General features: G+C 42.9%; 1 protein-coding gene across 1 annotated transcript in view; it reads right to left on the bottom strand.

Moving 5' to 3' along the window:
- si:ch73-40i7.2 (FYN-binding protein 1) overlaps nt 1–12,836 on the bottom strand; it is a 53,745-nt gene that overhangs the window by 27,415 nt on the left and 13,494 nt on the right. The window contains exon 9 of the mRNA XM_055164730.1: nt 10,473–10,732. Within this exon, the coding sequence (XP_055020705.1) occupies nt 10,473–10,732 (260 nt within the window). The remainder of the gene's footprint in view (nt 1–10,472; nt 10,733–12,836) is intronic.

Here is a 12,836-nt window from a genome sequence, read left to right as displayed (position 1 = left end):
TCTCCCAGATTTTGTCCGAGTTCCTATCACCACCAGAGCCCAAAGGAAGTTATCATCTGCATGTTTCCAAATGTCTTTTGGTTTTGTGTGTAAGTGTGAATATAGCCCATAGGGAAGTGAATGTGGGGTGGACTAGAGCTGACCAGTAGATGGTGCTACTTCCTTTTACTCAAACTATAATGCAGGTAGTATTTCACATTAAGATTTTACATTCCATAAACTTGACCCTGAACAGCGAACCCAGATATGAAATAAACATGTTTAAATCAAACTGAGCTTTTACTGAGAACTATTGTAATGCTGATTTATTCTTCATTACAAAAACACTCTCTCTGTGCAGCTCAGGGAGGGAGTTCTGGAGGTTGTGAGCTTCACATGAGGCCTGCTCCATCCATAAACTGAGAATGACACACTTGGATGTGTCCCTATCTGCCGCAGCATTAAGTGTCGTCAGTTAAACTTCTTCAGTCTTCTTCAACATGTATACTTTACTCCTTTCAAATATTTGAACAAAATCACTTGTGCTTATTTTCTATTATATCAAAACCTGGTCTGGTCTGGTGTCAGACGTTCAGCAGCACTGGCTGTGGTTAGTGCACACCTCTGAGTAGCTGGGTTTCAGATGACATCACAACATTCACAGACCAATAGTATTTAAAGAGGAGAATGTTGTTCCCGCATCAAAAACTGGCCTGAAAAGGTTTTAGATGTCATCCATGCATGTTTGAGTAATCTAGCAATCTCTCCCGGGCACTATTCAAACCCTCCTTACTGTTCACTGTAAGATTCTGTACAAGGCTCCATCCACCAGCCTCTGTCCCCCAGGCTCCACACCACAAATCTCCAGAAATATCCAAAAACATGATACAAAAGTGCACAGAGCAACAGGACAGAGCTGATGTGATGTGCAGGAGTTTCATTAGGGGGATGCACTCTGAGTGTGTTGTAATAGTGCTCTGAAGGGGGAGTGACTTAACACAGAGAGCAAAGAGAGGGAAGGCTCAGAGCATCAAAAACAAAAGTGAAACTCATAAAACATGTTAGTAAGACTGCATGGCAAAGTGATCAAAAGAGAAATGTGTCTGAGCCTCTGACAGGACCTGGTCACACTGTGTGAAAGGCTCCAGCGGCTCTTCCAGGTCCTGCAGTACTCACAGTCTACTCTTCTGACCTTTAAGACATGTTCTAATGTTATGACCTCCTCAAACACACTTGGACTTGTGTTTTGTTTCATTCACACATGTTTGATTCAAACTGCTCTCTTCCACCTTGTGATGTCATTAAGGGGTAGCTTTCAAGTTATTAGCTACTCTTTGTCTTTAGTAAAAACAGCGAGAGACAAGTTGAGGACTGAAATCATCCAAATGATTCTAGTGAAGGTGTGTGGTGTTTAAAAACACAGTGGAGCTCTTCATGTAGTCCCACATGACATCACAAGGTGAAACAGAGTGTTTCCTGTCTGAAAGAAGAACTATCTAAACGTGTTTGTGTGTTAAACATGTGTGAAACAAAACACAACTCCAGGTGTGTGTGTGTGTACGTGTGTGTGTGTACGTGTGTGTGTACGTGTGTGTCTGTGTGTGTCTGTGTGTGTGTGTGTGTGTGTGTGGGGGGGGGGCAGAGAGTACATCAGAGTCACATGGGCCTTTGTATCTTCACTTTATACTTCATATATTCTAAGTATACTTCAGTATTCTAGTTCAGTGGTTCAGTTGAAGTATAGACCCTTGGGAATCCCAGGGGCCATTGTGGGACAGGAGGGGCTGCACCATGCACGCTGCCATTATACCAGTAAGCAAGACACTTCACGCACATTGCCTACTATCAATATGATGTTAGTTTGCTGTTTAACTCTGGCATAAGCTGGTGAATTTTAGTCTCTTTTGACTTTTCATCAGTGGATCATGTCACAAACCTTCACACAAGACTCAGCAGCACACGTCGCACTGAACACTTCAAAAGGGTTAATAACACGATTCTCTGCTGCATTTGATTATTCTCACTTTTACTTTTCTTTTAAAGTTCAACTGTGTCTACAAAGTGCATGGAACTGTGCTCTGTCATGGCTCTGTGACAGGAAACCCATCTGACCACACACCCCAAACCCCTGCATCGTTACCACGGAGACGACCCGCTTCATCTGCCTCCACCAATCACGACAGACGTCACACCAACCAATCAGAGTGAGCGGGGTTCACCACAACGCCCTGTCACAGTTTGTGCAGGTGCGAGGGCAGCTGTGTGCCGGCTTAAGTGCAGCCCAAAAGTTACAATCGAAAAAACATGAGAAACAGAACGAGTTTATTGAAACCGTCTGCAGTGACTCGAAGTTCTTCCTGAGCAGCCGAACCCTGAGCATCCTAATTATTCTCCGCTATGTGTTTATAAGTGCTTTTCACAAATCTCAGTGATCGAAGCAAAGTTTTGCAGTCACAATCATGAGACAACATGCTTATCCTGATTCTCTGACAATGAAGTGTTAATAATGAAATGCAGACAGTACACAGCAGACTTATTCTGACCTCAAGACCTGGCATGGTTTACTTGGGGTCGGCATTACTTCGACTACTGGTATACATTGGTGTACTGCCTGTCCTCCAATGACGTGAAGGCGTGTCTAGCTCCCCGTGAACCGGTCCAAGGTCCTATACCTCTCCAAACCCCCTTGTTTATTTATTTTATTTATTTAAAAGGAGGACAGTGCACAGAAAACATGAATCTCAGAGAGGGAAGATGCTCTGAGCCAGATTTAGCTACAAGCTCTTTTCTCCTCAAAATAACCACTATCCAATTCATCATTAAACATTTAAAACAATCTAAATAAATTCACACTTGAGATCCCCTAATGCTAATCCTAATGAAACTCCTGCACCTCACATCAGGATTGTCAAGTTGCTGTGTGCAAGTTTTGTATCATGTTTTTGTATATTTCTGGAGAATTCTGGTGTGGAGCCTGGGGGACGTAGGCTTGTGGGCGGAGCCTTGCACAGAATCTAACAACTAAGTGTAAGGAGGGTTTGAATAGAGCCCAGTGTGGAAGGTCTGAGTGCTTCTACCTTGATGCCTTGATACTACAGGCTGAACCAATCATTTACATTTACATAACACCTACTAGTGAAAAAGAACCAACAACACCAGGACCAGCGAGTATAAAAGGCACATACTGTAGGTTTGTTGTTGATGAACAGAGGCATGATTCACATAGATTAAAAGTATACAGTTTATTTATACATTTTCTGTCAGTTAGGTCATTATGACAGTAATGTTTCCAGGTGTTAGGACAATTTGGTTTACAGTCCATTCAGTGACTCTTGGCTCCAGTGACAGTTTGTTCATAAATCCAGTCCGAGCTCAAATCTCCAGAAAACACTGGTACACAGAAAAGACAAGGAAAGGCAAAGCGGCGACAGTGCACTCAACTCCACGGCTCAAGATCTATAAAGTAAAATGCACAGTACCCCCAAATGATGCATCAAGAATCTCGGACTTCCGGTCATCGTGCAATTCATACTGGGAAGGATTTTCCGAAAAAGTGAGCATTAAACCGCCATGTTTGTTTCCCAGTGGGACGTGTCTATTGACAAAGCCGATCTTTTTAGGTCTTTTGAACCATATCACTTTTGTTTCTGGTTCTGATATTGTCATATTTTAGGATTCGGACATCGTAAAGGCTGAAGTATCGTTCTGCGTCAACTCAACGCGCACTGTCACCTTGTCGCAGTTGTTTTTGATTTATGGATCTGTGTCGAGGTCTGTGCACCACAAAGTAATTCACTGCCAAAACGCTACAGGGCTAGAATATATGTCCATTCATATATACAGTCTATGCATTTGACCAGCTGATGTATAATCTCTGAAAAGTTTAGCATGAACCATCTCTAACACGATAAAAGCACAGAACAGACTCATTAGTACAATATCCCTCTGTCACAGAAAGAACACACATATTCCACTGAGTCGTGTCTTTTTTAAGTCCGACAGAATCTGAACCACGTCAGGACACAAGGAGCATGTTGTTTTTTGAGCGTTTAATTTATGCAAATTAGCCATCTGGTTTTAAGTTTAGTTTCTGTAAAACGTAAACACATATGCGCAAAGCTGCTTTAAACACATTATTTTTCAGTGTATATTGAAAGAAAGGAAAGCCGAGTACAGGAAATGTGTGTAGTGCGGTGGTACGGAGGACCAATCACAGCTCTTATCATCTGCGTCGCTTCCCCTGCTGTCTGCGTCACTTCAACGCGTAGTTAGAAAATTTTGGAGGTGCACGTTGGTCGATGCAGAGGCTCTGTGTAGGGCAGGGGTGTCAAACTCATTTTGGTCCGAGGGCCGTATCCAACCTACTTTGATTCCAAAGGGGCCGGACCAGAAAACTCATGACATATATGGCCCCAAAAATAACAATAAGTTAAAATATTTGTGCAGAGAAATTTAAATCTATTACAGAAATCTTTTTTTAATTGATGAACTCTTTCTTTTACAAAATATTATAATATTATGAACAACCTGAAACTTTAAGAAAAATGCAATTTCAACACAATGTTTTAACATGAACTTGTATGTAAATAGGAATAAGTCAGTTTTTCGTGGAAAATCCTGCACTCGGCTCCACTTTTCTCATTTTTGACATTTTGTTGATGAGGGTGTCACGGTCAACAGTCAAAACAATCGTCCTTTAAGAGCGTTTGGAAAGAGACAAGTCTTCATTTGTTCTGCTCTGGTGGGAGGGGCCACGTACAGAGGCTCTGGAGACGCTGCTGTGCTCAGGACCGCAGAAAATTACCAATATTTTAATAGAAAATATAATTAAAATATTTGAGTAGAAAATCAGCCGAGGGCCAGATTAAAGGTCTTGGAGGGCCGGATCTGGCCCCCGGGCCTTATGTTTGACACCTGTGTTGTAGGGGATTCACGTTCGACACAGACTCTCTGCACCGTGACGCAGACGATTTGACACTGGACTGTAAATTGGCCTTAATTGTGTGGTTGCTGGATCCTAACACCAGAAAACTGCTCGAGAAATTAGTTTGCAAACTCCATAAATGGAAAAGGGAATCAGATGTGTGTGACTCAAACCTTCTTTCAAACTGTTTCCCTTCCCAGTGGAATTGAAAAATAGTGAAAGGTGAAGGCGATGGACAGGATTGATCGAACAGGAAGGACCAAAAAGGAAACCTTTGTCTGTATGTGGAGCGTCATCAAAGCAAAACCCCGATCCCTCGCTAAACCTTGGTTACGAATTTAAAAAGTCAACGCCAAAGCAAAAGGCACCAACTGTTCACCAAGAAACAACTTCCACTGCAAAGCGACTAAGACATGATGTTGCTGTAAAACCACAAGAACAAGAAAGTGCAGCTCAGTCTGTTTGTCTTCTGCTCCTCTCACTTAACAAACAGGATTTTGTTTTGTTGTTGCTCCACATACAAAATGTTCTCTACAAACTCGGGATGATTTCTTAGTCAGTCAAAGGTTTCCTTTTTGGTCCTTCCTATGGATCAATCCTGCCCATCACCTTTGCCTTTCACTATTTTTCAGTTCCGTTGGGAAGGGAAACAGTTTGAACGGAGGTTTGAGTCACACACATCTGATTCACTTTTGCATTTATGGAGTTCGCAAACAAATTTCTCGAGTCGTTTTCCGTTGTTAGGATCCAACAACCACACAATTACAATGTCCCAATCCCCTAAAACTAAAATATAACAATATCAGAACCAGAAACAAAAGTGATATGGTTCAAAAGACTTGAAAAGATTAACATCCCACTGGGAAAACAAATATGGAGGTTTGATGTTCACTTTTTTCGGAAAATCCTTCCCAGTATGCATTGTGCAATGACTGGAAGTCCGAAAGTCTTGATGCATCTATTATACAACTAAGTGATAGTTTTGTGACCTGATATTACGCCACACACACCTGTATTAGTCACTGGATGAAGGAAGACGCCAAACAGCCAGCCCACCCACGAGCCGGCGTGGCGGGCGGTACACAAACACCGCAGCAACATAGGCCCATGGCAGCAAGCACTCAATAAAAGTGAGTAATCAACACTACAGACCTTACTGAATTTTTGACTTAACACTGAATCTGGAACACCAGCTGAGAGCGGTGAACCAGCCGTGTCAACTACAGGAAACAAAGTAAGAGCAACGGAAAGGGAGCACTTTTATAGATTGACTGATGTCTCCACTAACCAATAATTAGACTGCACCCAAGTGCCAGAGCCCGTCTGCCGTTTGTTCACCGCTATAATGTCACACCAGGAAAGATCTCTAGATTACTCAAACATGCATGGATGGCATTTAAAACCTCTTCAGACATGTTTTTGATGAGGAAACGTTGGTTTTGCGTAATACCCCCTCTTTGAAGTAAAAAGATACTGCAACAACAAAAAAAAAAGAAAGTTATCAGAGTACAACCTAAATGTCTATACAAAAAAATCTCTCTATACTTGTATGATAATTCAGTTGGAGCAGTTTGATGGATATTCATGCAGTAGTTGTTATTGTCCACACAGAGGATCAGGTATCCTGCACTTGTGTCTGTTGGTCAAACATTAACTCTGAGCCACCATAAAACATAAGGCACTCATTCATCACGCGCACTTCCTCTTTAAGGCAGCGCTTTGCCTTTAACTGGGACTTTCTCTTGGGAAAGTCGCTGAGTCGGGGCTTGTTAATGTGGACACACCATTTTGAAGTACACAAGGAAAAGTGATTGTCATTTAAAGGTCCTACGCTAACGTCATATATTACACCTTATACAACAGTGATGTGTTTCAAAGATGAGAATAAGTTTATAAAGGTGGATAATAATAGGATGAACTTTAAAAATGCAGAGGAGCACTTATGAAGGGTTATTGAAACATGTGAGGATAAAACAAAACACAACTCAAGCTGTTTCAGTGAGGGACATAGTAAGAACATGTCCACACACACGGGACCTTTACTGTGTTTTAAAACATACTGGACACAACTGGTCAAACGCCTGGACACATCTTTTCATTCATGTTTCTTCTTTGATTCTTTAAACTATAGATTCTCACTGAAGCAGCACAGCTGTGTATGACACATGTTGAATGTAGGGAACAAAAAATAAATCATAACAAATAAGACGATATAACTCAAAACTTAGCCACCCTTTGCTTTAATCACTGCTTTGCAATTTAGCATTTCTTGACCATGAGGCACAGCTGTAAAATGAAAACCATTTCAGGGACTTCATCATGAAGCTCACTGAGAGAAAGCCAAGGGTTTGCAGCTGTGACCAAGCAAAGGGTGAATACTGTGAGCAACCTAAGTCTAAAAGTAAACAAAGAAAGAAATAAACAAAGAAAAAAAACATGAATGAGCAGTGTGTCCAAACATTTGACTGGTATCTATTTTATATTGAAATCCTCAAAGTATCCACCTTTTGCTTTGTCAACAACAACAAACCCTGAGCCTTCTCTCAATAACTGGTGTCTCAGGGTTTCAGGGTCAAGAAATGACAAGAATGAAAAGCAGTGACCAAAGCAAAGGGTAAAAGCGGTTTTGAAATATCTAAATGTGGCCATAGCGACCTGTCAAAGCCTGATTCTGTCAGATCTCTGAAGCTCAGCAGGATCAGGCCTGGTCAGGACTTGGATGGGAGTGGACTTGTTTACTGTGTGTCTTATGGGTTGAGTCAGGGACTTCCGTGTGGGGGACGCTCATGAGATAAGACTACGATGAGCAAACATTTTCAAACAGAAATAGATCAACGATAGATCAAATCATTCAAATGCATCTCAAATCTAACGTGTGTGGTCAAAATGCACAAAGTTATTTTAAATCAGACCTATTCTGCAAACTGGACTTTTCACAACCATGTTACATTTTTTTTTTTTTTCTCATTGACCTTATGAAGTTGCATTTGGAGTGATTCATGCATGTTTGAGTCATCTTTTATTTCAAGATGGAAGTCAGCGGTTTCTTTTATTGTTGTTTATGTTGTTTTAGATTAATATTGTGATTTTAAATGTGCAAATTCTAACAGAATGATCCTCAGGTGTCACAGATTATACGTACAGAGCTGACAAACGCACAATATGTCTTCTTTAACAATTCTACAATGATCACATAGTCACATTTAACACTGTTCCTCTTATTCATACAACACAGACACTGGAGGAAAAGCAGCTTAAAAGTGTCTTGCCCAGTGACACAGTAACTTGCGATTGAACTGCCAAGATCAGACAACACCAGCTCAAGACTTCCTCACAACTCCACAGTCATTAACCTGAGCCACCACAGCGTTCATTCATACAACAGCTCACACAACGGTGGTGTACAAGTGTCTTGCCCAAGGACAGATCTGAAATTTAAGTGTGGAAGTGCAACCATCAACCTTCTTGTTCATGGGTGTTCAGCTCCTCTGCCTGAGCCACTAGATGTGATAATGGTGTTTATGTTTTTATTATTTGGACAGATTTACTATCAGCGCTGTGTAGTACTCAGTTACCTCTACTTCAGTTACTTTTTAAAGAAATTGTACCTTTTAGAAAACTTTTCCAGTGGCATACTTCTACTCCTACTTTATTTTACTCTTTACGTTTCTCTTAGAGTGGATGTTTCGTGCAAACTTTTTTTTTTTTTAAAGTGTAACTTTTAAATAACTTTTAGCTGAGGGATTAACTTACATAACATGAGACACTGTTCCAAATACTACTACTGCTATTACTACTACACACATAAAAGTAAAAAAGTATTGTTTAGAAGTAACTTTTTTCCAGTTTATCCTTTCATCACCTCATTCTTCATTATTTTCACATGTAAAACAAAGTGATCTCAAAAGCAGCTCTTCTTTAACTCATTCAGAACACAACAGTCTTAAATGATTTTTCTTACCATGTTGCAGAGTGGTTAACAGCGTCCCATGTCCGAGAGAGCAGCACACAGACTGACGGTTGTGTGTGTGCGTGTATGTGTGTGCGTGTGTGTGCGCGTCAGAGTGTGTGTATGTGTGTATATGAGCTGACAGGAGAAGGAAGTGCTAGCACGAGTGTATTCATAACCTGCTCACACATGTGCCAATCCAGACGCACTTTCTCTCACAACACCACAGCCTCGTTTGATTATAGTGCGCCTGTCGTCTCCGTGGACATGTTACTGCTTTGACTAAATGTTCTTTGACTTATATCCAGTTTGCATCCATAAAACGGATGCTTTTTGTTTTGTTTTTTATTTTTTTATTAAACACTACCTTGAAAAATGTGCATTCTTCCTGTGAGCAGACTTGCCTTTCCACAGATGTGACCTGTAACTTGACCTACTAATGTCTTCCACAGAGAGATAAATGTAATGTTGGCCATTTTAGACAAATAAGTTATATCTCCATGGAGACAAGTAAATGCCACTAGAAAAGTTACATAGTACAACTTTAAAGCAGACAGACTGTGCTTGTGTGTGCTCTTCAGTTATAATCTGTTATGTTATAATCTATGTTATAATTTGGACATTTTAAATTGCAATATGTATTTAAAATGACAAAAAACAAGCCCGCTGACTTGGGCTCTAAACATCATCATAGCTGCACATCGCACTAGTGATCAGCAAATAGTTTTCATTTGAACCAAAATGAGAATCCCACATGTATCACCGAAATCACAGTGGAGAAGGAAGTGTGCACGGCACAGTGGGCGGGTACTGTGGTGGTGAAAACAGGAGTGGGCAAAATGGAGTCTTGAAAATAAGTTATTAAAGATGACTCAAACATGCACAAGACAACTAGAACATGGTTCTTTTTTTTTTTGTTGTAAACACAAACTGTATCCTTAACAATCTCCAAATTCTAAGGCTGTGGTCCAGGTCTGAACCTGGTCAGGACACAACACACACACATTTTCATCCTATTTATTAATAATATATGAAAACATTTTACATTTACAGATTTGCCATAGTTACATAGTTTATGGTCTGATTCATGGTTGAGTGTTTTCATAATGAAATATTTGAGCTTTGAACTTTGCTCTTTGAGATTCTCTGAGCTCAGCAGCAGGGGTGGGTGTGGGGCGGGTGCCTCACAGCAGCAGGGGCAGGTGTGGGATGGATGTGTGGCGGGTGCCTCACAGCAGCAGGGGTGGGTGTGGGGCGGGTGCCTCACAGCAGCAGGGGCAGGTGTGGGGTGGGTGCCTCACAGCAGCAGGGGTGGGTGTGGGGCGGGTGTGGGCGGGTGCCTCACAGCAGCAGGGGTGGGTGTGGGGCGGGTGCCTCACAGCAGCAGGGGTGGGTGTGGGGCGGGTGCCTCACAGCAGCAGGGGTGGGTGTGGGGCGGGTGCCTCACAGTAGCAGGGGTGGTGTGGGGCGGGTGTGGGGCGGGTGCCTCACAGCAGCAGGGGTGGGTGTGGGGCGGGTGCCTCACAGTAGCAGGGGTGGGTGTGGGCGGGTGTGGGGTGGGTGTGGGGCGGGTGTGGGGCGGGTGCCTCACAGCAGCAGGGGTGTGTGGTTTGTATTCACAGGTTGTGGAACATTGTCTGGAGTTGGGGTGTTGTTCATCACTGGTCCAGAAGGGGGCACGGCAGGTGGGCATGCTGTCATGTGATTGGGCAGAGTGGGCCAGGGTGCCACCGCAGCCCCACCCACAGGCCCCGCCCACTGAGGACCCACAACCCCCTGCTGTGCCCAGGGAGAGGAGGAGTATGGAGCGCCCCCTGGCTGTGGGGAGAACATGGACAGGATCTGCATGTTGGACAGAGCAGGTTTAGGAGGCTCCACACCTGGACACACAACATGGATACATGACCACAACGCTCTGTGTCGACACACACTTCACATCACACATGTCTTTCTCCATTTCAACACACACACTTCACATCACACATGGTTTTCTTCAGTTCACCCTGGTCACATTCTGCACTGGGCTGAGGTGGGACACACTCTCACTGATGCACTACTTTCATTTATTTGTTTTCATTTGTCAGTTTGTGTGTTTTACAGGTGGGCACAGAGAAACCCATTTCATACACATCCACTTTACACACACACCCACGCACACACGCACACCCACACACGCACACACACACCCACACACCCACACACCCACGCACCCACGCACACACACACACACCACACCACACACACCCCCACACACACACACACACACACACCCACACACACACACACACGCACGCACGCACGCACACACACGCACACACACACCCACACACCCACACACCCACGCACCCACGCACACACACACACACGCACGCACACACACACACACACACACGCACGCACTTTACACACATACACATACACATACACATTGTCTTCTGGTTTCAGAGAATGCAGATCACAGCAATAACTGATCTCACTTCTGCAGTGAGCCCTGGACACACATTTATCTGGCAAACTTCTGACTCATTACATTTGTGAAAAACAGGAACAAAGTTTTCATGTTTGTTAGATTCTGTGACTATGATGAAATCTGATCTAATGTACAAATGTACAGCTTCACCAGACTGTTATTGTGACTCCCCGACACAGGGAGAACATACAAACTCCACACAAACACAGAGAGAACATACAAACTCCACACAAACACAGAGAGAACATACAAACTCCACACAAACACAGAGAGAACATACAAACTCCACACAAACACAGAGAGAACATACAAACTCCACACAAACACAGAGAGAACATACAAACTCCACACAAACACAGAGAGAACATACAAACTCCACACAAACACAGAGAGAACATACAAACTCCACACAGACACAGAGAGAACATGTAAACTCCACACAAACACAGAGAGAACATACAAACTCCACACAGACTTAAAGAGAAGATGCAAATTCCAGTTTCCACACACAAAGTGAGTGTGTGAGCCACTAACTCCTCATTTGCACCAGCTCCGTCGGGTCTGGAGACCTGTGCGTCTGCTGCTCTAACAATCCCAATATGTTCAAATGAAATAAGATGTGACACCAAATCTGGGTGTGTTTAAATGAATAATGGAATTGAACCAGGACTAAAACAGGATTAAACCAGGACTAAACCAGTCTCACTCTGAAGACTAAACCTGGTCTGGTCCCAGTCTCAGTCCTAAAAAGGATTAAACCAGGACTGAACCAGGACTGAACCAGGACTGAACCAGGACTGAACCAGGACTGAACCAGGACAGAGCCAGGACTGAACCAGGACTGAACCAGGACTGAACCAGGACAGAGCCAGGACTGAACCAGGACTGAACCAGGACTGAACCAGGACTGAACCAGGAGTGTCAAGATGGGCCCAGAGGTGCACCCACATAGACTGTCGGGTGATCAGGACTGAGACTGAGACCAGACTGGGACCAGACCAGGACTTAGACCAGGACCAGACCAGGACCAGACCAGGACTGAGCCCGGGACCAGACCAGGACTAGACCGGGATCAGACTGGGACCAGACCAGGACTGAGATCAGTTTAGACCTGGTTTAGACCTGGTTTAGTCACAGTTTAAGTCACAGAAACAGGAAACAGTCATTATCCGTTTTTTCCATTATTCATTTAAACAGAAAATCGAAAACTGAAAAAACTAATCATTACCTGTTTTTTGTTGTTGTTGTTGTTGTTGTTGTTGTTGTTGTTGTTGTTTTTTTCATTTTGGTTTTGGGGACAAATAATGAAGAAAATAGTAGTTTTTTCATTTTCTTATTTTTGGTTTTATTTTGATAAATGGATTACAGGAGTCAGTTTTTGACTGAACCCACAGAGTGTGAATGATTCTGTACCAGCTGTTTAGTCAGTGTTCAAAGGTCTTTACTGTATCAAGACAGAACCTTTCATTCTCTTAAACACAAACTTAGAGCAGAGGAGAGAGGAGTGGAAGATA

This window comes from Boleophthalmus pectinirostris, unplaced genomic scaffold, assembly GCF_026225935.1.
Source record: "Boleophthalmus pectinirostris isolate CB_2022bp ecotype Guang Dong unplaced genomic scaffold, ASM2622593v1 HiC_scaffold_7, whole genome shotgun sequence".
Taxonomy (NCBI): domain Eukaryota; kingdom Metazoa; phylum Chordata; class Actinopteri; order Gobiiformes; family Gobiidae; genus Boleophthalmus; species Boleophthalmus pectinirostris.
This window is presented reverse-complemented; position numbering and strand designations above follow the sequence as displayed.